The 17,746-nt window shown below is 35.9% G+C and overlaps 1 protein-coding gene across 1 annotated transcript in view; it reads left to right on the plus strand.

The window, feature by feature from the left end:
- The first annotated feature begins 2,334 nt into the window (after positions 1–2,334).
- The window catches only part of clstn2a (calsyntenin 2a), a 112,234-nt gene continuing 96,822 nt past the window's right edge, over positions 2,335–17,746 (plus strand). The window contains exon 1 of the mRNA XM_087811982.1: positions 2,335–2,440. Within this exon, the coding sequence (XP_087668108.1) occupies positions 2,368–2,440 (73 nt within the window). The 5' untranslated portion in view covers positions 2,335–2,367. The remainder of the gene's footprint in view (positions 2,441–17,746) is intronic.

Below are 17,746 nucleotides of genomic sequence, written 5' to 3' on the forward strand. Positions count from 1 at the left end.
TTCCGCCTACTGTACAGCTGCCATGGATGGTTCCGCGGCAGATACCCGGCTAAAGTGCGACTCCTCGTGGACAGGCAGCGATAACATTAGATCTCTCCATGGTCCTGATTTATTTTCTTTATTTTTTACCAGAATCCGAATCAGACACTTTTATTGCAAGTGTTGTAAACACAGCATTGGATTTTTGTGGTGGCAGTTTAATATAAAAGAAAGGAATTGAGTAAGACACAAAATATGCTATAAAGAAAACAACAGAACTAATGGAATCATAAAAATGTCAATAATACAAAATATATCAATAGTGAATCTGTTGAATGAAGATTATATCAAAAATGAAAAATTTATTTTAGTGCAAAGTCATCGTTTTATAACTGAAACCGCTTCAGATGTACACATCGTTTCCTTGTTTTTGCCCAAAGTGCCGTACTTCTGTTGAGACACATTTTGTAATCACAAGGTGACCTTTATAGTGGCACTCACATTCCGCTACCAAAGTCTGCTTCTTGTACGGGGGAAATAAACAATGGCAAGCAATAATTGACTGCTTTGAAGTGCACAAGTGAATCCAACTATTTATATTGAACTCTGATAAACAACAATAGGGAAATTTCGCTGACAAAAAAAACAATACGTTGGCCAGAATAAAGGTGTAGAAAGCGCTCTGACATTTTACAGACCACAGCCTGGCATTACTGCGGGGCAAGTTTTCCGAACAGAAGTGACATTTTGCTACTCCTCCAGTGCCTTGCATTGGTGGGAATATGACATTTGTTTCTCCAAAGTTACTCATCCGGAGCCCACATACACAGAAATGTTCTCTTCTGCATTTACTGTCAAAACATTTATTGAATCAAAATCAGATCCACTTTCATGGATGAATAAAAATGGTCATATATATAGACATCTCACAGTTTATATTTGTAGTTAAGACTTTAAAAAGATTAGATAAATTCAGTTGCAACTACAGTGTGAGCTTCCCCTTGGGATTTTGAATATGAATGGACATGGATAATATGTGAATATATTCCTACACTGTTGTCTGCCTGCCAGTGTTGAACGTCTAATCCCCGGCACATAAACCAAACTCCAGGGGGAGGCACAGGGAAGAATGTAGGAACATATTGCTAACAATTTGTCTGTAGGGATTTTGCCACAAGAGACAACATGTTGGTGGGTGTATTTAGAATCGTCTCATGATGAAGCGCCCATGCATTTAGCGAATATAGTTGGATTTACATAATTTTTCAATTTATCTTTCTTTTGTGATCATTTTTTATTGAATGACATAAAGATATTTATTTTTCCACTGTTGTATACAAAAGACCCAGACCCACAGCTTACCCACATCTCAATGAAAAAGAAAAATACCTTAAGAATAGAATTACTAAAAGCAGAGTATATGTACAAGTGTTTGATTCATCTTTCTACATACTTTGCTAGGGGTGTGGCCGATTTTCATTTTATTAAGTATGGTTTTATCTTTTTTTCCTTCTCATTTTTTTTTAAAATTGTCATTCACAATGGCAAAACAGACATAATCGAACATAAGGAAAAAATAGAATTAACTTAAATAATAATATTATTATTGTTTATACAATATTCATTAACACCCTTTAAGGAGGGACTTATTATTTCGTTTTTAATCGTTTATTATGCATCTTCAGGATTGCCTCTCTTATTTTCTTCTTCTTATTGTTTTTATAAACAATAACAATGTGTAAATTGTCTTTCTGAATTTACATTATCCAGCTTTGTTTTCTCAATATTTATATTTAAAAAAAAAACAGTTATTTTATTTTATTTTTACTACATTAACTTATTTTCTCTACTCCGAGTCAGAATCATTGTATGTCAAATTTGAATTAAATTAATTAAATATAATATCAAAAGTAGCAACAATGAACGCACTGTCAATCTGTAGAAACTGTAATTAAAATGCTTAATAACATTATGTTAAATATCGCTATTTTTTCTTATTCGTTTCCTCGGTTACCTATTTATTATTTCAAGCTGTTAAAATTAAGTTAGTTAGCGGAGGGAACAACCGGTTAGAGAATAAAATAATAAACATGAAATATGACATTTCTTTTAAATACTATGAGTTATTCACGGTAAATAAAATGTCACGATAAAATGGGCGATCGTGTGTTCAGGCCACTGTACAACGATAACCAAACAAACGTCAACAACAACAACAACACCTTGTGTTTTATTTTGACACCGGAAGTCTATTGCGACTTGACGCCCGCAGCGTCCCTCCCGCTCTCGGAGTGGGTTTAACAGTGGAAACATCGTCGCTCCTCAGAACTGAACCACAATCACAGAAGACAGTGGAAGACGAACCAACACCCTCGGAACTGGACCAACATGCGAACCGTCGGGCTTTCTCTCCTGCTGGTCTGGCTGCTGCGGATCCGCACCTGTGCTGCCGGAGCTAAAGGTAGGAAACGCTGAGGTTTAAAAAAGAAAAAAAGATGAAGTTGTTTTTTTTCTCTGTTTAGTAAAATGAGTCGCAGATGCAAAAACAGCAACTTCGTGTTGTTTAAACTTTATCTTTTTTTTCAAATGATCTGATTGCGTTACATTATAAATATAGCGTTTGTGAAGTTGAATTTATTTATTTATTATTTTTTCCAGCATTTTTACCATTTGTCAAGTGCTGTCGGATGTTGTGATTACAGTAAACAAGAATCTGTAAAATTATATTTCAATTTTAAAAGTTAATCTCATTTCTTTGTGTGGGAAAAATACTTTAAGTTGTAATAGTATCTGGTGTATCAAGTGTTTAAAATATCTTACAAAATAATTAGAGCCACATGATTCGATATTTATATATAGAAATACACAAATTTGTGCCACAAAAAAACATTAATCTAATTTAAAACCATTATGTATTTATTTATTTATTGTTATAATGCTAATTATAAACATGATGTATTTTTTTTAAAATCTGCATCATGCAAAGACCTACATCAGAACTTTTGAATGATTTAAAATGTAATTAAAAAAAAAAAACTTCACTCGCTTAGTAGCTAGTGCTAATGGAAAGCTGCCAAAAACAAGCATATACAGTACATGACATTTCAAGATTTCTTAAAGCTATAATTGTTTGTTTCTCTATTATATGATGTCTATTTTAATAAGTAGTTGGTGTTGTTTATTCTTAAAAAATGTGTTTTTAAATGTCTCTCTCTAGCGACGTATAGCCTGTCACGAAAGGCAGATCAGAGGTAATTTTATAGTGGAGACTGACGGATCATAAAGCGCTCTAAAGATGATTTTGCCTCACAGTTATTGATTATGATTTGGCAGCGACGGTGGGGAGACCGAGGTCGATCATGTCCTCGGTTTGGCACCGCCATTAAAGTCTTCCTTCCACTCTCACACGCTGACAAATACACAGGTTGTGTAGCCACGGAGGGCAGCAACAGTTTACTGGTGGTATTAATTGGGTCTCTGGAGTCAGGGCTGAGCAGACGGACTGTCTGTGCTCAGCCGAACATTAGCGTCATTATCCTTGTGTATTTGCAGAAAGTGTGACGTCGTTTCTGGGTGGGCTTCAATGACCCGTTCAATTTTTAAAGGTGATGTTGAAATGGTACCCCCTGCTGTCAGCCTAAACCAACTGAATATGCTGGATGGAGATTTTTTTTTTGAAACTTTTGAAAAGCCATAACATTACAATCCAACTGTTCTTTGAGATGATTATTATGGAAGAAAAGATTCTTTGTAGAGCCTTGAAGATGAACACAGACTGAGAGGACGCTGTAAAAAAAAGGAAGAAGAGATTTATGACTGTTATTCAATAGAGGCGTCTAGCTGCATTATCCATGGCCAAACATAAATCGTGAAAACCATGTGGAACGCTGAGGAGTAACTCAGGATTTTCCTCTTCAGAGCGAAGACTGATGATACAAGCTGTGGCAGGGACTTGCGGTGTCAATCTTCTCTTCTTCAATATCATCCATGCCCTTTTCACTTGGGCTTGTTTTCCCGGCTCCCTCCTCTTCTCCCCTTCTCATTCCGTCCTTTATTCCGCGTCCTTTGACTCCGCATGACGTTTCGCTGATCCGCTTCGATGCGCTGCCGCCTTTCCGAGGGTCAAAGGCCACGAGAGAGACATGTTTCATCATTCTTCTCCCTCGTCCTTTCTTTTCAGGCTTGAGCAGATTTCTGTGGAGGTTTTCCTGGTCCCTTCTTCGCTGCACCGTTTTGATTTATTCAAAAGTTTGATGAGCTTAAAGTGAGATCTGGAGCTGCTGGTTGACTTTCTCATACTCTGATTCCTTACTTACAAACCTCTTCTCCCAGCTTATTGGTATTCTCATCCCCTGCTCAGATGTCCACATTTCTCCCTCTTCCAACACTATTCTGCTCTTAAATTCAACTTTCACCCACACCGAGCTGCTGCCTCCTCCACCCAGCCAGTGTTTAATCCCAGAGTCGAATTCTGCACAGAAATAATGACGGGGTCATTTTCTCCGAGACGTTATTAGGATGTTTCTATTCTTTGCTACAGCCGGGTTTTATCGCTTGAAAACGTTGCTTTTCAATTTGGTTTGAATCACAGCTATTTGATGGTTGAAGTTTATAGCTCAACAGTTATAGTTTTTTGTTTTATTGTTGTTAAAAATGTTTGTTTATCCTCTAACAACACTTTTTAATCTCAGAATTCATAAAAAATATAAATATTACTGATAGAAGAAGAACAAAATGGCCAATCTTCAGATCAAAAATTTCATAGAATTACATAGAAAATAAGGCAGGTTTTACACAAAAGGCATTCAACACAGTACAAGACTTCACTGTGATATGTACAGTACTGTATATGTATTGACTTTGTTCTTCTTCTTGCTTTTATGAAACTTCTGTAGCTTCTATCGTCTACTGTTTACTGGAAATCTAATTTCCCGACGGAGATCTTCAGAGGGATTAATATAAAGTCTATCTATGAATTCCTTAATGCTCATTTCAGCATAAAGCATATCAAAGGTTTACGCCACATTTGAAGAAAACATTAGCTTTGCTTTGTTTTTTCTTTATTCTCAAACTGTTTGCTTGCTTTGTCGCCTTTAATTGAATTCCCCAATTTTCCTCATGACTTGTTGATTTTTTTTTTTAGATCTTTGCTTGAATTGAAGACAACTCTATATTGGCAAATATAATTATCTCTGTCCGCTTTGATTTATCAGATGTTCTTTAAGTGCCTTTTTAAACACACTCTTAACCACCTGAATATATGTAAGTTTATTGTGGGCAGTATAAACTGCGTTGGTGAGCAGGATGTGGCCCCTGGACCTGAAGTTTGTTCCAAAGTTGAAAATAATAGTAACTGAATGTACTTTTCACATTTTATCCATGTATTTATCTCATTCAATAGTTGTTTTTTCTTCTGTTTTTCATTGCAAGAGATTCAATAACAAATGTTTCTGCAACAACTATCAAGTTACAACGATTTAACTCATCTGCACTCGTCTTTACAAACATAAAAATGCTGGATTTGTGAGTCATATTTAGTATTTTGTCATTAAGGTGCATCCATGCTTAATAAATACTAATCCTGTCTAAGAAGTCCATTCATATTATTGTGGTGCTAACAGTAACTTACAGAACTTGTGTGTCTCTTCACGTGAAAATGACAATGTTGTATGTAAATGAGTTTTGTGTCCAGTACCGACGTTTCTTTGTTTTGTCCGCGTCAGCGAAAAAATCATTATGTAGATCTTGTCAAATATGCAGATTTAATTCCTAATTTGGGTGTCAATTACTCCACATGGCTAATTATAACGTTGGCGAAGAGGCAGAAGGTGAAGATGAGAGAGGATGAGGTCTGGCGTAGGATGATGAATGTGTGATGAGGAGAAACAAAGTGTGTGGGAGAGGAGAGTTTGCACACACACATACACACACACACACACACACCAGTAGCTCACCAGCTGGTGCCCCGGATCCACCGGGGGCTCGGGTTGGTCATCCAATATGCGCTGGATAAACAATTTTCTGCATCTCTGACACTGCAGACACATTCTTCCCAACAAACATTTGCACATCATTTGCTTTCGGTAAACAGAAGGGATTTATTTTAAATGAAAAGCTCCGCCATGTTTGTTTGATCAAAGGTGCAGCTTAAGATGTGTGTGTTTGTATATATCGTTATTCATTATTATTCATAACATACACTTCATTCACTTGACTAAGTTTAAACTTTAATCGATTTTTTTTTTGTTAGTCATTTGAATGCTATATTGGCTAAAACAAGTTTTTGCGTGAGTGTCACAGCTAGCGTTGTTGTGCTATTAGCTTCCGTAGCCTGTGTTTCTCAGTTAATAGCTAACAGGAAGTAGCTGGTCCACAGGAAGTAAGACATTGGCTTAGAGATGTCGGTTTCTTCTCCCACTCTTGTGTTGACCAAAAACGCTGTGTTCGAACCTTAGAGCAAGGCCTTCAAACTTGTGGTTCACAGGCCATTTGTGGCTCTGTGAGATGCTATTCTGTGGACCTTTGTACTTATTCATGAGTAAGGGACTCCATCTTTGTACAAAGTGGGTTAATAAACAAATATAAATGCATTTAAATATATATGATTATATTTTATACAAATTGAACAGATTGTGTTCCTAATTCAACATCAGATTAGACAAAAACACCCCAAATATACAGTGAAACAACATAAGACATTATTTTTATTGCCCCCCATCCAGTTGAGCTTGAGGGCCCTACCAGAGGTGATTGATTTTTTTTTCTTCTTGCGTCTGAGGTTTTGATCCTCAGAGGTAATAAAAAAAGGTTGAGGTTCTCAAGGTCACATGTCACATATGGTCGAGTCTGACGAAAGAAAAGAAGTTTAATTAGGCTCGAAGACGGATGACGTCAATAGTTTTAATAATTCAGAGTCAAACGTGAAAAGGATACAATATTAATGGTTAATACTGTGGATTTGTTTTTACGTTGTCTGGAACAATAATATTTTAAACCAAATATTTGGAGAGAGTACTTCCTGGTTTTAACTGAGAGTCAACATTTCTAAATGACATAAAACAAGTAAATTAATTGCTTTTCCTACCAATATTTATAATGATCTGCACAATTATATGATAATATGATTTTTTTTTAAATAAAAATGTGAAGCTCTTGTACGTTACCTATTAGATTCAGGTCTATTCGTAGTAGAAAACTTTAAAAAAGTGAACAAAATTTTAATATCTCATTGTTTTTGGACTGTTCTCCTCCTTAGCCTGAAAATGCTTAGCGTTTAGCAGTGATAGCATTTAGCTAATGGTTCATATGCTAGTTGCTAACTGCTATTTTCCACAAAAATGCACAAGTACTTGGACAAAAAGGATGATTTTTACGTATTGAGATCAACCGAAAGCCTTAGTAGAAGTATGAAGGAAGGAGAAACTACTTAACAATCCAAATGTAGTCTTGTCTGTCTCACTGTTTAACGGACGGTTCTGAGAGAAAGACGGACTAAAGGTCTCAACGAACGAACTACGAGATGGATCTTTTCACTCACAACAGTGGTTGGAACAAGAGTTGGAATCAATCTACCATTGATTTAAAAGTCAAACCAAATAATGAAGATTAATGAAAGAATACTTTTTTTTTCTGCTAACACCGTTAGCATCCATATATTTAGACTTTAAAGTTTTAATGCCTAAAAGTTGGATGTGAAAGTGAAAATTATCGCCTCCACCTCACAGTAGCTCAAGTATTTCAAAAAAGTCCAGTTTTTGTTCTACTTTAAATTATTATATATTGCTAAAAATTTAAAACTAATGCTGGCCGGATAAAGTTACTCGTTGGGTCGCATTTGTGAGTTTTTACACACAGTCAATTTGGGTGTTTCAAGTGTTACAGTTCGGTTGTTGAAACCTGAGAATAATATATATAATTAGAACAATAATTGGACTCTTAAATGATCTTGAATTTGAGTTAGTGCAGTTGGAGATAGCGCCCCCTTAAGGATGTGTCTGTCAGTCAGCCGGAGATTAAAGATAGTAAAAAATGAAATGTTCTCTCATATTTATTCAATCATTGTTATTGTGTAGAAGAATCTTGTCTGAGAAGAACCTAATGGGTTGAGGCTTCTTCTCTGTCTGAAACGGTTTGTCTTAGCAGAGATAAGTCAGCCTAAAATGAATCAAGTCGTCTTCAGAGGGAGGAGAACAGAACCTTAGTCGATACACAGTGGGGACCCTTGGAGGAGAAATGGTGAGAGAAAAGAAAAATATATTTAAGAGTCTGCATCAACCTCTTCTGTCTGCAGGGTATTGATTTGAAAAGCAAACAAGGGATTGTAGTACATGTACTCATAATGGAGTCTAAACATATTGAGATACGCATCATCCGTGTACGAGCCACCAATGTTTGATGTTGCCGTGCTGCTCACTTAAACACAGGCTTCTTGTTCCGTGTTGCCGACCACTCAAATGAGTCATCGCCTTCATCTCCTGCGCCGCCGCTCCAGCGTGAGGCTTTTGTACATCCATCTCTCGGCTCACAAATGTCTTTGTATGATTTTTCATGTGCCGCCGATTCCCTTCAGCCTTGGAATAATTGAGCGTTTTTTCATCTTGACATTCCTTATAACACCAATGGTGACGCTACTTGATCTGAAAACTTTTTTTTTTCCCTTTTAGGCTCATTTCATAAACTTCATGCATTTTGATTAGTTGATGGTAAAATGACATTCAAAGTCACAACAACAATTTAAAATTCCTGAAGGTTTTGTTTTGTTCCATCACTGTCATCGTCGCTTATTCCATCTGACAGTCAACTGTCATTTGAAGTTTAGAAAATGAGGAATATTTATGTTCATTGTCGGGTCTCTTTTCAGGGACTTTTCAGAATTCAACGAGAGAAACTAATAAAATTCCCAAAATATTTTGCAATATATTCCAATATATACTGGCCATAAGACAATTGGAATATATCACAATAAATGAAAGTCATTACTGTAGACAGAAAATGAATATAGTGATCTATAATTGTATTATTGTAATACAATTAATTGTAATTGTAATTGTAATTGTATCATCTTCTTTCTCTTTATGTTCTTGTTCTTATTTTATTTTGATTTATTTTTAATGAAAAATTGCTGTATTTTCTGTGGCTATTGGAAAAAAAACAATTTCAAATCAATAAAGTTTTACCTTACCTTACCTTACCTTAATTCAAAAATTATATAATTTTTATTATTACAGTAATTTTTCCTAGAAACGCGTTTGGAAAACCTTTTATAATACTTAAAATCCACAATGAAGAGTTAGTCAACAAATTCTAAATTATACAATTTTATAAATAAAATAACCTTGTGTAAAATATATGGTGACATTAAAATAAAGATCCAGTTTATTTTTCTGGGTGCAGGGTTCTCACCAGGAGTTTTTCACAGCGTAGTGGGACCTGTGCGCGCACAAGTGTGCCGCAAACTCGAGTACTGTAGGGGGATCCGGGGGTTTAGATAAGGAAAACAATGCAATCTTTCCCTTTCCTTTATTTACGCGCCTCTGTGCCGACATGATCAGTTTCACTGGACTTGCATTGGTTTCCCGCGGAACTGATCAACATCCTCTCTGTGAAGTTTACGAAGGAATCTTGTGAAGTGCAATACAAAACAATATACACTGAATCAATAATAAACCCCATTTCCTTATACACGCACACGTAACAGTTTATAAATGACCTGACGCTAACAACTTAGCTCATTAGCATATGGCGAAGACGGACAGGTTTACACTTGGTTGGAAGTCTTAAAAAAACCGACGCTAAAAACAACTGAGACGAGATGAAAAGTACTTGCAAAATGTTGCTTTTGTAAAGGGGGTTGAACCAGATTAGCGCTTGCTGACTGGAACACTCGCGTTTGAGTAGCGCTCATAAGCTAATCTTACTTCCGTGTATATACTGAGCGGCGCTAAGTTAGCGCGTTGGCAAGATGCGTCGCCATAGAAACCGAGCCTAGCAAGCTCACAGACCGACGGACGTAAATGACAACGAGACGCACAAGTACAAATTGACAACTTAAGAATGTGACACATGCATTATCACGGCGGTACGATTAAGACACAATTCACACCGTAGGGGATCAAAATCAGCCGCCTACGCTGAATGGCGCTGGCGAGAACCCTTGGGTGTCTTTATTGCTTCCGCAGCCAGCCTCATGTGGTACCTTGATGAACTGTGGCTCTATCAACTTCTGCATTGGCTTCTCTTTTGAGAACCAGGTGCGGAAATAAAGCCAAATACCAAAGAAAACAAGAAAAGAAAATATTGTAAAAATTGTAATAAAGACTTTGAAGCATATATTAAATCAATGACATATACAATGAAATTTACAATATATATAAATACTGGCTTGTTGGTGAAGTACTGAAACGTGCATTTCTGTCCATGCACATTTTTACCCTCCATCCTGGCAGACAGGTGGATATTTCATCCCACCAGCTCCAGTTGGACGGCTTATATCTGTTTCGCTTTATCTTCCTCTTTGACGCTCCACCAGCCTCCTGTCTCGCTCTCTATTCATCTGCCATCCTTGAAAGTCAACACCTGTGTCATTTCCCTCCGATTGCTTCTCATCTTTACCTTTTTTTTCCATGTGAGATTGCTCACCTTTTTCCCGGTCTCCTCTCTCTCCCCCTCTCGCTCCACCTTTCCTCTCCTTCTTCCTACGGGGATTCATAAAACAAAAGTGACGTTTTATTGTATCAAATAGTTCGGCAGAAGCTTCATTGTACCCGACGCACATCAGTTCTTTATCAACACATAAATGATTTGTAAATCTGGCTCGCTCGGGTGCGATGGCATTTTCTGTTTGTTTTATTCATGGTCTACAGCCTTTTGTTATTAAAACTTTGCTCCTTGTCAGCAAAAAATCCCATTAATCTTTCTGCTGGTTCAGCTCTCTCTCTCCCCGATGATGCCGCTCGCTGGGTTTCCCTCCTTTCAGCAGCTTATTACTGTTAAATAATTGCCGTTTGTCATCATGTTAAATGAAACATCTTCTTAATAAAGCTTAATTTTCTTGGTATTGGCAGCGTGTTCATCATATATTCCTTATTTATTCCTTTTCTATCCTCTTCCCACGAGCCTCACTTGCTGATATTAATTGCAGACTTTCTGCTTCAGAAATGGTCAAAGTTCCCCCTTTTATCTGTGGAAGCATAAATATTCCTGCCAAGATTCGGGTGTAGAGAGAAGAATGTTTGTCGCTCTTGAAACTCTGGTAGTAGGCTGCAGAAAAGGGCCTGCTCCTGGCCCGAGATGAAACAACAAATATTATTTCTAGTGTATTCCGTCTCTTGTGAGCTCTTTAGATCTGCAAAGCTTTGACTGCAGTAGCATCTGTGATGCATGGTTTTAGAGAAAATATTATGAACCAAAGTACCCACCAAATTTTATATGTTATAATGTAATTAATGCTTCAAGTTCATTCAAACTAAACCCAAGCTTTACTTGCTTTCCAGTAGCTCAGACATTTGTGAGACTTGATCATATACCAAATGGCCTGAACTTCATTTTCATTAAACAGAAAACATTTTTCTAAAGATACATTCAACTTTTCAATAAGAAATTGCAAATGAAACCTAATATTAAGACAATACAAATCAGATCAGACATTTAATCAGAAAATGTCCAGCCCAATATAAAACTGAATCACTAAACAAAATAATTAAAAAAAGTATTATATTAACATTTGAAAGTTAAATTACCAAACAAGTCAAATGAGAAACGTAAACGCTTATAGCTAATACTTAAAATATGTTTTTCTGTAAAGAAGTTAACAATTACTTCTGCGATGTGTTGAGTTAAACTGAATGATAGATGCTATTAAGTTGAGAGACTTTGAGGAAACACTAAAAATGTGTTGTTCAAAATATGTATACTTTTTCTCAGTAGCAAAAGTATTTGTTTCTCTTTAACTTAATCTGTATTTGGTACTGTCAAACCAAATAATGAAGATTAATGAAAGAATACTTTGTTTTTCGCTAACACCGTTAGCATCTATATATTTAGACTTTAAAGTTTCGTCATGTGACCGCCATACATTTTTCTACGTAAAAAATTAAATAAATGTTTGGACAACACGGTTTAGGCTAATTCTTACATTGACGGCAGTAGGTTGTGATGCCAGCTTCATACAGGTTTATTTACTTTAGTGTTATATTTGCTTCTTCTGGGACTAAACTACAGAAACCCCTCCATAGATGTTATCAACTCTACCAGTCGAATGTTCTCTTCAATCAAAGCATTGATCGTGCATTTGTGCAATTACTTGTATTCTATTTTTCATATTTTTTGGGGCAGATTTTTACTTTTAAGTTTAAATGTAATTTTAACATTTTGTGAATTTGTATTACACATTTTGGTGTATCACCTTAAGCAACATTATAAAACATGAAATAGCAACATTGCATTACTATGACCTCTAGTATGATATAGATGTTTTATATCACTAGAATATTATCAAAAGTACATACAGTTGAACAATTCAAAGTTTCAAGTTAAACAGGGAGCACGAGCAGTGAGTAAGAAAAAGAAAATTAGGTCTTTCTGATGTTAAATTTAGCATCTTTCATCTTGAAAAACACCATTCAAATTCACAAAAACCCAACTAACTAGAGGAATTCGCAATATATCTCGATATGTGATGATACTGTCATAAAAATCTTTGAATGATAGTGTGATGTGTATCATATCGTGAGGTACTTTCAAGTACTCAACCTTAATATTTTGTCTTTTTTCACTAAAGTGACTAGTTTAGTTATTTATTTAAAGACTATACAGGCATACCTTGGATTTGATCTGTAAATCAGCATTAATTTATCTCCAAGCAACGTTCATGTCAAACACAATCTAAGCAACATGTCAAAAGCCTGAACTATATATGTACAGTATATATATTTAGTCCACAACTTTCTCCATTGGGCTTGTTGCTATGGAACAGCTACTCTTGAATCAGAATCAATAACCTTCTCCTACAGTCAATAAGTTATTGAGTGAAGTATAGTGACAATTATGTGCACATAGGAACGATGAAAACAAGATATCATCATTGTACTGCCAGTGTTTCTTCAGGATTATTCGTTTGTTAAACTATTGAAATGATCGACTCTCTCATGTCTTCTTTTAACTGTATTTATGGATATTTAAGGAGGTATGAATAAACATAAGAAGCATGTCTTACCAGGGGCAGTTTAAGAGAAACGCTGACGACGAAAACCTCATACAAGTGAATATGAGCATCGACACTGCGACATTTAATAAGGATATATTAGCTCTGGATCCTTCCACCTCTCTCCCCGTCTCCCCGTGTGACCACACTCGCTTTGTAATTAATTTAAAAGTAATTGCTGTGGAAAGTCTTCAGAGATGCCATCAGAAGGGAAATTCTCCCTATTAGCAGCTGTTGCAGTTGCGGAGACGCTTTTCTTATCGATATAATGGCTGTTAGTTTTATCTTCCTTCTTCCCTTTCTGCCTTATCTCCAACCGTCCCCTATGGCAGCCCCCCCACGTCCATTAACCGTGGCTTCTTCCTCCGTTTTATCGCCGTTATTCCCGGGTACGGGGGATCAGTGTGTTAGCGAAGTGATCCGAAGAGACGAGGCAAACTATCAGACATGGACTGCCCCTCCATCCAAGGATGTGAAGCCGTCGTGCATTAAAGGTCGTGTCCAGAGTTAATAAAACGAGACAGTCGAGCTGAACATTTCTGCTTCCACAGTGTTGCACAAACCTTTTGTGTGTGTGCTGTCACAGTTCTTAATTACAAGACATGACAAGGTAAAAAAAAAATAAAGCAAGTCATGGCCACGAAATAATCAGTTGTCGATCCCAGACTATTGTCACTTTTAGTGATTATTTTTGAAATCCTATTGTGATGCGGCTATTTATATATTTTGGCCACAATAAAATACATTATTTTGACAATGAAACTGCAAAGAATGGGCTAATTCAATAGTTTTTTTCTTTTTGTTCAAACATTATTTATATTCTCATATAATTGACATCTTTATAATTAGTATCACTATGATTGGTTAGCCTATTAGAGAGATATTAGATTGTATTTTGTTCAAATGGCCAAAGCTGAATCTCCCGGGGTCACAAAGCGCTTGAACAATCAAAACAATACTCAATAAAATATATACTTTAAAGGTCAAGATAAGTTGTTCACATTCCTCTCTATTGTTCTTAGTTCCTGTCCCTAGTGTTGTTTATATATATATATATACTGGCTTCGAACCCCAACTTGTTTGGACCTGAAGAAACTTCTCGGATGAGCAGTGAAATGTCTTCTTACATCTCTACACAGTCCAGATGACTCGCTTTCGAACCACTTGGATAACCATGACCTGGGTGAATGAGAACCTTGACGGTTATCTCTCGGGTCACCTTGACCCAGAGATAACAGAAGGGATACCACAAACGCATTCGTTTTCGGGCCACTGGGTCAACTTGACCCAGAGACTCCACAGGGGCTTAAATAAAAATATTTGTGGATGTTAATGATGGTAAATCAACTGATTTATTGACTTGTTCTAGTTACCTATTTGTACTCACTTTATTCTTGTTTTTATTATATTTCCATTTTCATCCAACTGCTATAAATTCCAACATTAATCTTATTTAATTATAACTGTTGTTTTTTCAAACGTTTTTTTTGTATCCGAATTGTTCTTCTAACTTTGAGTGCGTGTTTGGAAATCCTCTATGAAGATTTTTTTCAACATGCTTTAAATCAAACAATGAAACCTACAGGTAACAATAACTTTTTTTCTTTCTTTCTTACCCAAGTGTGTTTGTTTCTGTCCAAAAAATGATGCACAATTTTATTCCATTCTGTTTTTCGGAGAGGATGCCAATTTAAAGATTGAATGCTGAAGAAATAAAAAGAGGGGACGCAGATGGTAATTTGTAAATGAGCAAAATGTTCCTCATTTTATCCTCAACATTCCCTAAAAAATCTCATTGAGATTCCTCATCCGTTTTTGAGTTATTTTGAGTGCAAAAGATTGCATGACCTCCATGGCAGAAAGACATATTCAACATTTTTGAGAAAAAAAACTTTCTATATCAAACACTTTGAGGATGGAAAAGAGAATATTTAACCAGTTTTGTAACATTCAGGAGCAAATTCACAATTTTGTCTCGGTAACTATTGGAGTGTGTGGGATGAGTTATGTTTATCATCAAAAAGCCAAAATACACAAGAATCGGCTCACATTCTCCTTCCTGATGTGCGAATGAATAATTTAAACCGGTGTTTAGCGGGAGAATCATGGGACTCGAGGAGGATAAGAAAAAATATTTCTCTTCCATCGGTGTATTCAATGGTCTCGCACACGCTGAGACAAAAATGTTAATAAATACTGTGTTTACCTCTCTCAGTGCTGTTTAATTCTCAAGCATCATTCCTCTCTTCAGACAGTCGCCTGGAGGAGCCGAGAGAAGCAGAAATACTGATAATTGGTTTTTGCTGACAGCAATACACTAACTTTTAATGTCTGCAAACTTCACCCACTTGCTTGAAAATGTATTTTTGTTTGGGCAAATTGCTTGTCACGCTTGAAATCCACAAGTGAGATGACAAATATTTTAATTTGGAATCATTAATGTAGGAGCTTTTTCTCGCAGATTTCAAAACTGTCTAATTTGTAGTAAAACATAATAACAATTATTTGTTAAATGTCGTTAGATTTTAGATTTGTCATATGTATCTCTTTTAAGATTATTCCCAGTATTTGCAGTATTATAGGGACATTTTTTTTAAGCAACAAGGAAAAAACTAAAAATAAAGCCTGTATGTCATAAATAAGGATATTGATTTATGATGGAAGTAATAAACAGATTTTGTTTTTTTCATTGTATTCTATTTCATTTAATGCAGGGCTCCCCACACTTTTTTGAATCGTAGAAGGATTTAATGTGGACATTATATTGCCAGACCTTCATACAAAACATTTTTCCACTTTATTTTTGGAGTAAACTTGACTGAAACGACCCAAACGGGCATTTTCGATGTGTCAAGAGTCAAAGGGTAATGTTACTTTGGAGAAAATACCATCTTTTTTCAAAATAAAACACCTTTAAGAGAGTAATAATCAATAGAACAGAAATTATCTAAATATTCTTTTCTTTCTGTACGGCCCAGTAACAAATACCCCACCGACTGGTACCAGTCCCCAGACAAGGGGTTGGTGACCACTGATTTAATGTACATATAAACCAGACCCCGGGCAATGTCGGCCTGGGGGCCACATGTGACTCCAATTATGCAGCTAGATGAAGCAGATAATACTGGCTCTCTAATAAATATATAAGTAGTCTACATCCTCTACATATTACTTGATTAAGGTATTTTTTAAAACCTGTTTTCCCTCTTGTCTTTTTTTTTTATTGTTATGGGTATATATATATATATATATTTTACATTTGTGTATTGTTTTTATATCTTTAAAAGAGAAATGGAAAAAAAACAACACTTTTTTGCATTTTAAGTTATTGCAAATTGTATTAAATACAATTATTTTTCCTTTAGAATATATACAAATGAAATTCATTAAAAAGAAAAAAAATCTTATAAAACAAAATAAACACTAAAGCTTTATTTTTAAAGTATTCCCATCATATTTCAATTTTAATTTGTCCCTTCCCTTTTTTTTGGCCCCTTATAACAGTACCAGGATATAATGTCCCCCCCTAAGAATTGTAACTGCCCACCCCTGATATAAACCACATATAAATTCTGGAGAAAAAATAACACTAAACATTTATTTCAACCTTTTTTTTCTTGTATTTTGTTGGAAAATGTATACTCGCCAAAAAAAACAATCTCAATCTTAACCCTTTCTCTTTCAGAATTAAACCGTTAGATAATAATATTTAAAAATATATATTTAATAGATCAGTTTTATATTTTATCATGACAACATAAGGGCTGCAGTCCTTTGTCCTTTGTTCGTGATGAAGCAATAACAACAAATCAACATGAAGTTTTTCTAGACGCTCACTAGTCATAGTGCATATAAAACCAGGCCGTGGACTGACTCCCAACCTCCCCCCGGCCTTGAGGTTCTCACCTGAGCTAAATGATCTGTCGCCGAGCTCCGTTCAAATGGCAACACTCTGGTGAATCACCGGGAGTAAGAGAGGAGAGACATCTGTTTAGCAGTCCTTGAGTCTGAACGTCTTGTTAAATTGGATCTTCTAGTGAAGCATCGAGTACCGAAGGACGCCGTGACACAACTCTAAATTTAGACCAGCAAGATGAAAACATTTGTCACGCTATGAAAAAAACCCACAATATCTACTTTTTCAGCCTCAACAGTGCGAACCACTGTATAAATTATTCACATGTGAACACAGACTAATGTAGACAAACTTTTGTTCAAATTCACTGAGACAATAGAAGCAGCATGTCACAGAATTAAAACCCACCTTTGTTTGCTCAATTTTTGGCAGCGTGAGAGTCTCTGGCGACAGAGTCCTCCGTGATTTATCACGATTATATGGCGTTGGCAGGTAATGTCACTGCAGGACATCGAAGCTGCTATTGTTTGTAGCCACATGTTCATATTGTTCCTCTTCTCCTTTTCAAGTCACTGTTATCTCAAACATGGATCATATATATATATATATATATATATATATCAGTATATATATTTTTTTACAACACAAAGGCAAAAACATACGTTAAGTGCCAAAAAAAATACATCCCACTTTAATGCTAACTCAGCAGG

The sequence above is a fragment of the Callionymus lyra genome, chromosome 16 (genome assembly GCF_982586985.1).
Source record: "Callionymus lyra chromosome 16, fCalLyr1.hap1.1, whole genome shotgun sequence".
Classification (NCBI taxonomy): domain Eukaryota; kingdom Metazoa; phylum Chordata; class Actinopteri; order Syngnathiformes; family Callionymidae; genus Callionymus; species Callionymus lyra.